Raw genomic sequence first — 14392 nt, 5'->3', positions numbered from 1 at the left:
GGATTTCTGGAGGAAACCAAAGTACCCAAAGGAAACCCACATGAACACATGGAACGTATACAAAGTCCACACAGACAGCAGCCTTTTTGGAATCAATCGTAAAGCTCCAGTTCTGCAAGACATCAATGCTAACCGCTAGGAAAGATTAGCTGATGGGATCTTTTCTACCACTTTTTTATGTGATGACCACATTCCTGCATTTGTGTTAGTCTGCATATGAAATTTTGCAGGAAAACAAGGTTGTATTTCCACTTTACGCAGCAGTTATGAAGTTAAACAGAAATAAACATCTGTGCCTCTGAACATCTAAAGAAAAAAGAAAATTAATATGAGCCTGGGAATTCTGTGTTTTTTTTTTTTGTTATTTTACATACTTAAAGATTCTATCATTAAAAAGTTTACCTACATGTGAAAAATGTTGTTCTGTTTGGTTTCTGGCAGCTTATAGGATACAACGAGAAGCCATTGACCCTCCAGATGTTTATTGGAACAGCAGATGAGCGCAACTTAAGACCTCACGCCTTTTACCAGGTTCATCGCATTACAGGAAAAATGGTGGCTACACCTAGCTATGAAGCTCTTGTAGGAAGCACCAAAGTTTTCGAGATGTCTCTTCTGCCTGAAAACAACATGTGTGCCAAGTAAGATGCATGACAAACTACAATAGTACCATTAAAAACCGATATTTTTACTGGTGGCTTATTATAGCAAATCAGCACAACCTTAGCTAAATATGAATCAGAATAACCCTAATGGAGGGCCCTTATTCTATGGGAAAAGGAAGCCTTGACTACTGGAAGCAGGATGCAGAATGAAGGGTAGTCTTATATCAGGTTACCACTTTTTCTCATTTGATTATGCAGCAATATCTGTTTACAATATTGGCTGTGCAAATTATGTTGGTTGGGTTTCCAGCTATATTTATGTAGATTTGGGAAATACTGAAGAAAAGCTGCACCAACCTCCAGAAAATCCCTGTATGGCTTGTGTTTTATAGCTAATTTTATATTAACCTCCCTAGCGGTACATTTCTTTCCGGTTTTATATGTCTAAAAGCGGTACATTGTTTTTCATGAAAATGTATTTTACAGTATAATATATTAGTATGAGTATAATACAGTTTGAAACACAAAATCATTTAAAAACAATAAAATGAATAAACTAAAAAATCTATATATGTAAAAAAAATAAGTAATTTTTTTTAACTTAAAAAAAAACATACATAATATACTCATACTAATATATATACTGTAAAATAAATGTTCTTGAAAACAATGTACTGCTTTTGCACATAATAATCCAATGTATTGCATTCAATAGTTACTTTGTATTGAATGCAATACAAATGGATTTTGAATTTCCCGCCCCACCTGGCCGGGACGTACACACGCACTGACGTAACCGGGAACTCCCCCGGTGACTCATTGGATGCAGAAGCAGGAAGAAGAAAGAAGACGGAGATTGCGGCGCTGGATGGCGCGGGACTCCAGCGGATCAGGTAAAGCTGTATTTACTAACCTTCCATAGGTGTTCCAACTCGGAGTGTGACTCAGGGTTACCACTTTTAGCAACTGTTTTCTACCCCAAGTCACTCTCGGGGTTACCGCTAGGGAGGTTAAAGAGTTTAAAAACTCTTGGTTTCATGCCCATGTAAGTTTTGGATGGTCAGATGCCTTTCTTGAACCTTTGGTAGTATGGTGATGTGAATGGTGTAGTTCCTAATAAAGTAAAAGCAGATTTTGTATCTAAAGGCAGTAGATTTAAATAAAGCAGTAAGGGGTTAAACCCTACCAGATATTTTTTTGCTATCTGTGTCTTATTTAGGAATTATAACCCTTTATATTTTTCCTGATAACTATTATAACAGAGAGTGAAAATGAGGGAAAATCCAAACTTTTATTTTTCACCAGAACAGGAACAAAGGAGTAATATTCCAATATGGACACTTCTTTGGGAAACCCCTAGGAAGACTTGGATCACTTTGTAGAGATTCCCTCCTGTTTTAAGGTTAGGGTTTCAAACATTAAAACTGTGATTTTCTCTTTTTAGCGCAAAAATTACTCTAGTATTTGGGAGGAAGGGATATCGGTTTGGGGACTGGGCACCTGTGGATGACATATCTGTATTTCTCAGCAGCCATGGCTTTACCATAGTGATTACCGATCTCTAACAATATTAGTAATCTTAGAATGAACATTTTTTTCAAAGAACTCCTTGTAATTTACATTACAACCAATAAAAGAGATGTGAGGTTGCTATATGAACCATTACAATCGCTTTCTATAAATATGAAGTTATGCAGTAAATAACTAGTAAATATGTCTATGTTCCAGTATAGACTGCGCCGGAATTCTAAAACTTCGAAATTCAGACATTGAGCTCCGAAAGGGTGAGACAGACATTGGCCGAAAGAACACACGTGTTCGACTTGTGTTTCGTGTGCACATTCCACAGGGAGGCGGGAAAGGTGTCTCTCTGCAAGTGGCGTCTATACCTATAGAATGTTGTAAGTAAAACTAAAGGAAATGTCTCTTATTGCACGTTTATACTTGCCAGTATTCCCAGAAGCCACAACCAGCCCAGTTTTACAGTCAGGGCCTATATTAGCAATCTGTAAATGTTCAAAAGACCACAAGCCCTTTATTAGTGTTTAGTGAAAGCCTAATGTTTACATAAACACAATACAGAATGTTTAATGATTCCTATAATTAAAGAGTACTATTTCCAAGCAAAGATAAACAGAGCTATAAGTTAGTCACCTCAGGGTTTGGGAATATTTGAATCTGATGTTCAAATAGTACATTTTGTACTAGTCGATCAAATTTTCTGCTATGTGGTTTGTGGAATTTAAAACATCCCAAAAATGTCTTTATCATGTTGTTTATACTGTATATTCCCCTATGCTGCATTATAGGTATAGCAGAACCATGTTCACAATCACTGGGCATTCCAGATATGGAATCTTTTCTGTATGGGGAACTGTGGAGCTGTTTATAATAACTAAAGTTTTATTATTATTAATACTATTATTATTATTATTAATATTAATAACATTAAACAGTATTTATATAGAGCCAACATATTATGCAGCGCTGTACATTAAATAGGGTTTGCAAATGACAGATACCGACAGTGACAAAGGAGGAGGAGATGACCCTGCCCAGAAGAGCTTACAATCTAACAGTAAAAATGATCTTTATGAAAAGAAACATTATGCATACTATGTATACACTGCATACTATGTTATAAAGGAGAGATCTGTACTGAAATGTGTCGGCCTTATTATGCTGACTTTCTTCTAAAATAAATAGCTGCTTGATGTCTGACAGATTTTTTGGGCTCTAAAAATTAAAACATTAGGGGTCCAAACAAACTATTTTAAAGCGTCAATATATATTAAGTGCTATTTAAATTTATTAGCTAAGTACTGGAAATGATAATGTGCACTGACTCTAAGAACAGCTGTCAAAATTCTACACATTGTGTTAAAAGAAATAACCTGACAACTGGTCACAGGTCCCTGGCTACCATTGACTAATCAGTATCTAAGGCAAATAGTCACTGCATGGCAGGATGATTGAGTGGTAGTAGTCATAAATGTCATGTACACATTTCTGTATTGTTAGTTCAGTTTTGCTGTTGCTCACCTACTACTAATGTGCATATGTGGTAGTGAATTGTAAGGTCGTCAACACTTCTCAAGATAAAATTCAATACCTTTTATGTAAAGGTGGAGTCATCAATGTAAATACGCCAACATTGGAGGGATGTGCATGGTCCCTTTCACAAGACGCATACTCGTGTCAATATTTGCCATATATTTGCAAGCTTTTCTCTATACATTACACCAGCCGCCCTCATGGAGGGTTCCTAAGGAGGTTGCTAAGCGTTCCTCAAACTGTAGCTGATTGGCCCATTTGATGATGTCTGTATAGTTCTAGGGCCAACTCCAGTTGTTAGAGCAAGCTGTATGTTTTAGCTCTCTATAAAGATGTTATTCTAGCAGCCACTGTGGGGGGCATTTTCATTGGTCTTAAATTTAGGTGTTATATGTTATTTTTCATAGGTTCTTTAAACCTTAAAATTATTTCAAAGGTTCTTCAGACTTAGAAAGGTTTCAGTTTACATACATGTTACTACAGAGGTGACTTATAGGAAAGAGCTTATGGTAGTAAACATACTATGCAGTGTTTGTACTCCCTTAAGTGTAATATACTCCTGCAGACACAATGCATGTAATACATCACATCCCAAATACATCCAGCCAGGCATTCCAACACTTTGCAGAACTAATAAAATCAGTTGTAGAATGACTATGACACAATGAAATAGTGTTATATATATATATATATATATATATATATATATATATATACAAATTGCCAACACGAAGTACCATATAATTTCAGGGAAAACACTATTTTAAAGTACCTAAGAGGAACTTGTAAAATGATTGTAAGTAGTGCTAGGACTATACCTTACTATAGAACAGAAAAGAGAAATGAAAATGTCGTATCCTTCCTGCATCCCCAGGAGAAGTACTGGGGTGGTTGTCAGCAGAAAAAAATCCTTAAAATATCAACACATTTATAGCTAATGACCCAGTGAACGTTCACACAAACTGGTAAAGGATTCCAAAGCTACCGACCACCCTGTGTTAGGCACCATCTGGTAATTTCATGTTTCCCTAGCTCTGTCATCAATATGGTGCACCAACCACAAAACGGTAGTGGAGTGGTTACTGGGCACACACCCCTATCCTCCACTAGACACTCTCCAGGGATTAAACATATTTGTCAGTATGACCCCTCTGTATTTCGGTCTCCAGCAGCTTGTCAATATATTAGCATCAATTGGCAACGATATCTAGAACGCTATGACTTACAAGTCACAAAGGTCTGGTAAATAGTTGCCAAAGGCCCAAAGGCCTGTGGGAAGAAAAGGCCATGCCACATATTTCCCTGTACCGGGAAGCCCTGGGATTTTTGCTAAGGAGCCATTAAGACAATGGGGTGACAATGGGGTAAAGTGGCAAAAAGTTTGTTTTAGGCAGAGCATGGTGCCTAACACACGGTTTAAGGATGGGTTTGGAATATTTTTCTGGTAGGTTTAGGGAATGCGAGAAAGAACCATGAAGAGTCCTTGAAAGATTCACGCTATATCTTTTTTGACTATATTCTGTTTTCACAGACCGAAGTTCCCATCTTTACCACTAGGAAAGAGTCTTAAAAGCAAATAAACTTATTCCTAGGTTTCCCATTTTACAACGTAAGCACACATAGTTACAATGCACCAAACACTTTAGGTCATTTCACATTGAGAACTCAACTAGAGGAAAAAAAGGTGTAATATGAAATAAAGTAGGTGTCAACATAACAGTACCACAGTCTATGTGGCCTTTTATAAACCTAGGCCTGTTTTTCTCGGGTTCATTTAGCTCAACGTTCAGCACAAGAGCTCCCTCAGGTGGAAAACTACAGTCTCAGCGCCTGTTCAGTGAATGGTCGGGAAGAGTTGCTCCTGTGTGGTTCCAACTTTCTTTCAGATTCAAAAGTGATCTTTCTTGAGAAGGGCCCAGGTGAGCTATAAATTAACTCTATCCCCAATAAAGGAGCAACAACAAAACCTTTAGTTTTACTGCACAGGCACCCAGGACCCAGATAACCTGGATTCCACCATTGTAGGTTGTCCACTAGTTTGCATGGTTGCCCTCCTAGTGTTATGGCCCAAGTCTTAAAAATGGAATTTGACTTCAAGCTTCCCCTCAGAGGTAAATAAATATTTTGCATGGAAGTGGCCCAAATATTTGCATGTATTTGATATGTAAGACTATAAGCTCCTTTATGGACATGACCTGAAATGAAGTTTTATATAGAAAGTTCTGCATAAAATCCCTAAAGATAGTATATTATCATTATAATTTAAATTTCTTTGCTCCCAACAGATGGAAAACTGCAATGGGAAGAGGAAGCAAAAGTAAACAGATTAAAAAGTAATGAGGTATGATGTGCACCTTTTCCATTTTGACAAAATATTATTCAGGGTACCCTCGGCATGCTTCTTATAATGAACCTGATTTAAAAAAGTTCTCCAAGGCTGGAGAGGATACACTCTCATCAGTGATGCTGGGTGATCCAGCAAACCTCGAATGGATCTAGTCCAGGATTTACAATATTTGCTAGCAAATAACTTTGAAAAAATCCATTCCAGGTTTGCTGGGTCACCCAGTTTCACTGATGAGTGTATCGTCTCCAGCGTTAAGCTGCGTACACACTTCCAATTTTTATCGTTCAAAATGAACGACGAACGATCGATTGGGCAAAAATCGTTCGTAAAAAAAGTAACCAACGACGCCGACGAACGAGGAAAGTCGTTGGAAATGAACGACCAGACCGGCGGATCGGATTGGACGACGATCGTTGACCATCGTTCGTGTGCACGATCGTTCATTGATCGTCCATGGTCTGAGCATGCGTGATGAACGAACGTTCCTGCGGTGCACGTAACTTCCTGTATCGTTCAAACGATCGCATCTATTGTGTGTACAATATCTACGAACGATTGTGTCGTTATCTGTATGTACAGGATCGGTGCTATACGATCGTTCGCAGATATCGTGCAGGATCGTTCGTCGTTCGTTTACCAACGATAATAATTGGAAGTGTGTACGTAGCTTTAGAGAGTTTTAATAAATCAGGACCAATCATGTAGCATCAATACATGGATTACATGAGCAGGTTGAATACTTTCATATGTGTCATAGCCTGTAAATCCTCTATTCATTTCCTGGAATGTACCCCTGACTGTGAAAAAGTATCTAAATAACCATTTGTAACTTTTTCTCAGCTACTTGATTAGCATTTTCCTATTTAGGGTCAGGGACCTACAAACAACTGAAGCCAGTGGGTCAGAACAACAAGCAGACACCTAGTATTTTAGGAAGGAGGTCAGGAACTGCAGCTTTGGTATTTTTGTTATGACAGGTATACTTTACAGGTCATCTCTGTGCTCCAATGCTGCCAGCTAGTGGTGAAAAAACACTATACTGCTCACAGTTTTATTAATAAATTTCTACAGATATAAAACAAAAATATTTATTACTATGTTTTCCATTTTTCAGTCCCTGCTGTCTGTGCAAGTCCCAGAGTATTGTAATAAGGAGATAACACGCCCCCTACAGGTCTTCTTCTATATTTCTAATGGGCGAAGGAAAAGAAGCCCTATGCAAAGTTTCCGGTACCTACCAAGTGAGTGCCTCAAAAGTCAACTGGTGAAAACTGTTGGGGTTCTTGTTCATATTTATTGATCACAAAGTGGTCTATTTTTGTTTTAAAAATGCTTGGCTAATGTGCTGCTGTATGATTGGTCATGGTGCTTGAATCTCATTCTTCAGGGTGGTTATTTTCCCCACAAGAAAAGTAGCCATGACATAGATTCCCAATTACCCATTTCAGTTCTCATACCAGAATATCCCTTAGGGCCCAGAGAATTTTTTAATTTCCACTATGGGACAACTTTGTCATTGCAAAGGATAACAAAATAGTACATAAATTATTTTTCGAGAACAAACTGAGCCTTATTTTGGCAATATTGATTTGCAAATGTAAGCTATGGAGAAAAAACGTTCCTTCCTCCCATTGACAGTGAAGGGGTTTTTATTGGGAAAAGCATTTTTAATGTCTACTGTACAGACACACTGAATACCATTGTAATGTCATTTTAAAAAAAGAGATCATTCATTTTCTATATGTAAATGAATATCAGTGGCAGCACTTTTGGCACTTTTGTATACACAGATTCTTGTACCTAGTAGTAGCTGCATACTTCAGCATTTGTAAGATTTGATATGCAGTTAGGTGGCTTGGATAGAGATAAAATGGTTGGTTTGCATTTTAATATGTGTAAAGATGTTAAAAATGTTATTTTCTACTCATTGTTTTAGGTTGGCTTTATCTCTATAGTTGTTAGGGAATTAGCCTTGGCAAGTGATTTTTAATCACTAAGTAATGAGACAGGAAAGGAATGCCATGCCCGAAGAATAAATTATCATATTAGATTCTTGTATTTAAAATGTGCAGAAACTATTTTTGAACACATGCTTTACATATTGCTTTTATTGTATCTGTTTAACATGTTCTTTCCTATTCTCTTTTCTTTTTTTCTTTCTTGTTTTTTTTTTCTCAATATTTGCAGTCATTTTTAAAGAGGAACCCTTACCTGAGATGGCTTTACATAGGTTTCCTTCTGCACCTCTCCCACCTCCTTGTCATATCCCTTTGGATCCAGCGCAGATGGACTTGTCTGCTTCTTTTGTCCCCCCTCTACCTCCAAGCTTATCTGAAACTCCCATGGAAGTGTCTCCTTATTATCTCTCTCCTCATCAGGAAAAAATGTTTCCAGATACACCTGACTGCAGTGTAGGAAGTAGTTCATTTTTGGGGTGTTACTTTAATCCGCCACTAGCTCCTGAGTTGAAATGTCCTATCTCCTACCAAGAGAATAATAGTGATGTTTCACTGACTTTGCCCTTTCATTCAAACACCGGCTCTCCCCTTCCCCCAAGTCCAGTTCCCTGGTCCCCACAGCCCTGCTCCTCTCAATCTTCATGTTCAACCACATTTAGTGGATCCTTGCTGTCCCATTTAAGTTCACCCAATAAAATGGAGGAGAGAGGTGCACATCAGAACTACTCTTCTTCCTCTCTTTTACCAAGTCTAGATTTTGAAACAAATGTACATCATTTTGTCCCAGATTATCAGCCCTACCCAGCGTGTGCGCCACCCACATATACCACATTAGGTGAAAGTAGGTCTTTAGATACAATGCAAGCTAAACATTCTTCTACATCTCCAGAAATGGGCAGAACAGAGTCATGCACTAACAATCAACACTTCACTACAAACTCAATATCCAATCATCCGGCCAATCCAGCACAAGCATTAAACTCAAAACCAGAAGATGGATCTGTTAGTCATTCAGAATTTTCTGTACAATCTTCCAGTTTGTCTGTCCCCAAAGAAAATAACATGCCACAAACATTCTCTACCCCTTACCAAAACTTGACCAACTGCAGCAGCCAACTCACCAACCTTTGCCCTTCTACACATTCTGCTTCCTTATCTTCACCTTCTTCCCCAGGTATTCCTAGTGCTGCACTTTCTAGTCAAAAGGGATTATCTGATATTTCAATGGGCATGTCCTCAGATCAGACTGAGAAAGATTCCCGTTACCAGGAACAATCTGAAGAATATGCAAATTCTTCCAGTAACGAAGGAAGAGATTTGGGAAAGGAAAGTCAAGGGTTTGAAAGCCCTTTCCACCCTATTCCAATCCAGGGGATCACACTGGAAGAAGGTAAAATACTCCTAGAATACAAAGTGACTTATAAAATGTACTGTAGAAAATGTTTGCAAATAGTCTAAGAGTCTAAACAAATAAAACTTTTAGATTTGATGGCAAGTTGTGTAATGATAAAGAATCAGCAGGAGAGGTGGAAAAGAAGCACAGATCAACATAGTAAATAAAGCAGAATTGTACTGCTGGTCTTCAAGTACAACTTCCTCTCCAGCAAAGAGAACAATGAGCAGCACAGTAATCTTTATTATACTATAGATAAATTGAGAATAAAGCAAGAAAGCACACTGGTATTTTTCAGAAGGAATTCTGAAAAATCTTTTTGAGTTTTGGCCCAATATGTCATTATCGAAATTTACTGCAATTTGAGTGACAAAAGAATTATGTATTAAAACATGGATAACTTTTGTCTGACATTATACTCTTGACATAATATTGAAACATATATAATCCTTATGATTTGTACCAAACCATAGAATGAATCCCCTTTATTTTCTACTAGAAAAAATGCCGTTCTAAACGCAATGTTTTTTATATAAAAATAATTTTATATACGATTTGCATTTGCCATACTAATATGACATTATGTAGCCTGTCCTTTATACCGTATGACCATAACATATCAAATATAGATGTGTAGAATTCATGACTTGCATATCCGTATAGTGTTATTAATTTCAGTGACACCAGCTTCCCCAGAATGTCTTTGCCACAGGAAATTACTTCCATGCTGCAACTTACTTTCTTTCTTTCCACTGCAGTAAGTGAATTCATAGGTCAAGACCTACATCGTTTTCCAGAGCCGCGTCAGAATTAAAACATGGCATCTGATCAAGAAAAACAGCCGTCTCTAACCAACCCAGAAAAAAACACATTTCAGCAGCAAATGCATCCAGAGCAAGCTTTGGATAATTGTGCAGCAGCAGAACATCTACATTTTTTTCAGGAGTATAAACAAGCTACTGAGAGTAGATGACTACCAGCGGGATATGTTACTGCCTTATTTTTGGAATCTTCACATGTTCAGCTTTTCTGTAGCATAAAGCATTATATTTGTTCATGTAGTATGTATAATGTGACTGTCACACAGTCTTTTGTATATAACGAGTGAACCCCCACTCTTCAGTCCTACTAAACATTTTTCAATAGGGCTTTGGTTTTACTTTTCGATGTCTTTTATTAAATCAATGTTGCCATTTATCAATGACAGTGGATGCAATATTTGAGAGCACCTGATGTTTTAGGATCTGGTTCTATCTTCTAATCATAGTGGGACTAGAAATATGAAAACCTCCAAGTCTATATCATAACACATGGATCAGATTATCTGATCACGTTATACCATGACGTGGCCTTATTCAAGAAGATGCATGCAGGAAGAACTGTATTTACTGTAGCAGACAATTCTTCCTTGAGTTTTCTACTATACCCTGACAAGACACGCTTCTATCGTACCATATGTGTGTTACATGGAACACTGGCCAATGGTATTTTACCAAACCCTAGGTAGGCAATTCATGGTCATCCAGCAAGTCAACCATTTGATGGTCTTTCTGTGAATGAAATATTTTTTTCATGGTGGTGTTACCTCTTTTTTCATCAGATTTAAACTTGGTAGTTCAGTAAAGAAAAATTACAGCCAAATCACAGTGACTTCTTGTTAATAACCACTAAACATTGTACATAACTACATGCTATATCTGTCCTCCTATAAGACCAGTGCTCCTTTAGCAGGGAAATCAAGGAACAGGCCGGTTGTTGGCGATATAAGATAATATGTAATGGCTCTGCCTTTCCTATGTACACCCTCAGTGTTGGATGTCAGATTATTTTTCTCAGGTAACTATTGCGAAGGGCCAGTGTAATACTCATTGGATTAGATTGCATTTTACTTTTTTAAGTTGCTCATTTTTTCGTTAGATGTGTTATTCATAATACAGGAGACTGGAATATACTGTGCAGTCTCGCCTTGTTTGAAACCCATGAAAAACCTTGCTTTGTCATTGTAATACCCATATTAGTAGTGCACTACATATTTTAGCTCTGCCAAGCTAAATCCACGGTTATGTCCTTCCCATGCTACTGTAGCACATTAGGTTGCCTTTTTACAGTTTCCATAGCATGAATTAATTTGATAGCTCAGTTTCTTTCTGATTTGTATCCTAGGACTAGCTATGGTATAGTATGGTGGAGTATGTTTTGAAAGTAAACTAGAGCATCCACAGGAAACACACAAACAGTAGAATATCTGCTCCTTAGTCTAAAACAACTGTACCAAAATCCAATTACCTGTATATTTTCAGTTTAATCACACCCATTGCTTTCTCTGTCTGTATGTCTTTTATACAGCTATCTGAAGGCATGGCCAGTTAGTAGTGGGGGAAAAATTAGCTGCACAGAGACCATAGGCATTATAGGTCACAGGTCCATTTTTTTACCCTAGCCTGTCTTTTTTTGGGCACAACTTCCTCATTTTTCTTTTAAAATAAATCATCCCGTATTTGTCTGTATTCATCCCTTTCTCCATATACTATAGCATACTGATTTTATGGGAATCCCATTGAAGAGCAAAACCGGTAAAGCTGCTTTTGCAATATTTCCTGCTGTGGAAGGTGTGGCCAAACACAAAACCGAAAGTACAAGCTTTGCACTTATTCATGCCCACAAGGTATGAAAAAGTTATTTCATATTTCAAAAGTTAAAATACAGTGTTACTTTAGAGATGGTGAAACTGATGCAGCTTTCCTTTACAAAAACAGAATAATTTGCTATGTAAACTATGTGAAAACAGAGACCCAATGACACTACCTTGTATTTATTTTGCTCTGCTGAATTTTGAAAAAAACAAACCATGGTGTCTGGGATACAAAGGTTTAGTTATAGAGGCCCTTCAAGTATTTCAGCACTGTGCTACTACAATTCTCTCCTATGTAATACATATAACTCCAAATTTGCTTGTCTTGCCCAGTGTAGCACTAAGTTATACAGATAACAGATCTTCTGTATCTCCTTCCCAACGAAAGATTATCTATATTTATGTATCTATTATTTTTATATATGCCATTCTGGCAATTTGGTAAGTTTGTATTTTGCTATCAGTCTATTAAAAAGATTGATCCTTTTTGTATTGTCTTTTATTGATTGTGTTTTTAATGCATTTACTAATTCTACCATTTAGTAGTTGGAATTGTGTACCTATATACTATACACACAACATTTCAATGTACATGTGACATACTATTATGTGATTTAGATGATATGCTAAATCAAGCACACATAAAGCCTAATCACATTCATGGGCTCTATTTATAAGACAAGGGATCAGGCATTCATAGTTACCTCAGTCAGGTTGAAAAAAGACCAAGTTCAACAAAAATAAATGTACTCCAGATAAAAACCCTATAGTTGATCCAGAGGAAGGCAAAACAAGAAATCCCTGGTCAGATTTGCCCCAACAGGGAAAAAAATATTTCAGATCCGTGAGGCAATCAGATGTTCCCTGGATCAACAGCCTCTGTATCTTTACTTTAGAACTAATACCCAGTTATATTCTGTGCTTCTAGAAAGCCATCCAGCTTTTTCTTTAGGAAATCTATAGTAATTGCTGATAATACTTCCTGAGGGAGCCTCCTAGACTTTGTCATAGACCTTACAGTGAATTCCTTCATTGAAATCTTCCAGGTCCATGTGTTCCAATGGAAGTAATAGATTCCTACCAGGTAATTTTAATGGGAATGTCAGATTTCCTAATTTATAAATAGAGCCCCGTTTGTTTTAGCAAACATTCCAACAATCACCTTGGTATATTGTAATACCAATCATTGTCAATAGCACTCCAATTAACAGAACAGTAGCTGCCAGTTCACAGCAGAGAATGACAACACATATTTGTGCAGTGCTGTGTTGCACCGGCAAAAATGTATAATGTATAATAACAGTTACTTAAGGTACATAGGCAGCACCTTCTAATGGTTAGGCTGCCCTAAGGTTATGATTCTCACAAGTGCAGAACCTGACCATATAGAGGTTAATAGGCTGTAGGGGCCTTAACGCTTGTTCAGAGTTGTATTATTGTGCTTTTCATTAAGGCAGTCTATTTAAATAAATAGGCTGGCAACACACACAAATCAGTGCACCACAATGTATAGTAATAGATTACCATGCAATGAAACTTGCACTGGCAAAGTGTATTGGGCTAAGTTCATAAATAATTGAAGCACATGTTACTGTGTATGGAGGTAAGGCGCTCTTTCCATCCTGTAAGGGTCCATTTAATGTGTGCAATTCATTAGTATTATACATTAGCATGTGTTGTGTTAGTGTTACCTGTTCATTTTCATGGGCTGCCTAATGCACCAGTATATGCAAGAAAAAATTATAGGTTCATTAGGAGGTTATACAGAATGTATCCATTGCTTTGTGTTACTACAACTCAGTAGTGTAAATCTAACTTATTATCATACTGGATGTATGACAACAAGTACATTTTCTGTTTTTTGCATTCTGTCATGTTACAAGCATGAGCTGGGCTACACCTGGCAGAGAAAAAAATAGAAAATGGCAAGTGCTGGTTTTCTCAGTTGTAAATATGGTTGGCACAGTTAATTTTTTTTTCTAACATTCCCAAATCACAGTAAAACATCAATATTGTATTATTGGACGAGTGAATCGACCACTGGCTTCCTAGGTTTCCCAAAGACTCATTGGTAACACATTCCCCCACAGGTTTTCTGCCTTCTTCAGCTATAGAGTCTACTTTATTCTGCTGTACTTTACATATTGTAAAATAATTAGAAAATCTATGAATGTCCCCCATACCATGACAAATTTTCAGGTATTACAAAAAGTGTTGATGTAAAATTATATATTTTATTGGCAAACTAACTTTACCGGGTAACTACTATTGGCCTTGGAGGAAACTGAAGATGCAGACCATATAGGCCAAATACCTGTCCACAACAGCATGCAAACATGTTCTACAGCACATTTTAATGTCAGGCATTAGTTCTTCTAATACATATATATATATATACCGTAT

General features: G+C 37.2%; 1 protein-coding gene and 1 long non-coding RNA gene across 3 annotated transcripts in view; one reads left to right on the top strand and one right to left on the bottom strand.

The window, feature by feature from the left end:
- Window positions 1–12475, top strand: part of NFATC4 (nuclear factor of activated T cells 4) — a 37560-nt gene extending 25085 nt beyond the window's left edge. For both annotated transcript variants that reach the window (XM_072415152.1, XM_072415151.1), the window contains 7 exons: window positions 442–641; window positions 2334–2506; window positions 5438–5578; window positions 5945–6000; window positions 7121–7247; window positions 8194–9354; window positions 10116–12475. In XM_072415152.1, the coding sequence (XP_072271253.1) occupies window positions 442–641; window positions 2334–2506; window positions 5438–5578; window positions 5945–6000; window positions 7121–7247; window positions 8194–9354; window positions 10116–10171 (1914 nt within the window). In that variant the 3' untranslated portion in view covers window positions 10172–12475. The remainder of the gene's footprint in view (window positions 1–441; window positions 642–2333; window positions 2507–5437; window positions 5579–5944; window positions 6001–7120; window positions 7248–8193; window positions 9355–10115) is intronic.
- LOC140333491 (uncharacterized) overlaps window positions 1–14392 on the bottom strand; it is a 127921-nt gene that overhangs the window by 38350 nt on the left and 75179 nt on the right. The gene's annotated exons all lie outside the window — the stretch shown is intronic.

This window comes from Pyxicephalus adspersus, chromosome 6, assembly GCF_032062135.1.
Source record: "Pyxicephalus adspersus chromosome 6, UCB_Pads_2.0, whole genome shotgun sequence".
Classification (NCBI taxonomy): Eukaryota; Metazoa; Chordata; class Amphibia; order Anura; family Pyxicephalidae; genus Pyxicephalus; species Pyxicephalus adspersus.
This window is presented reverse-complemented; position numbering and strand designations above follow the sequence as displayed.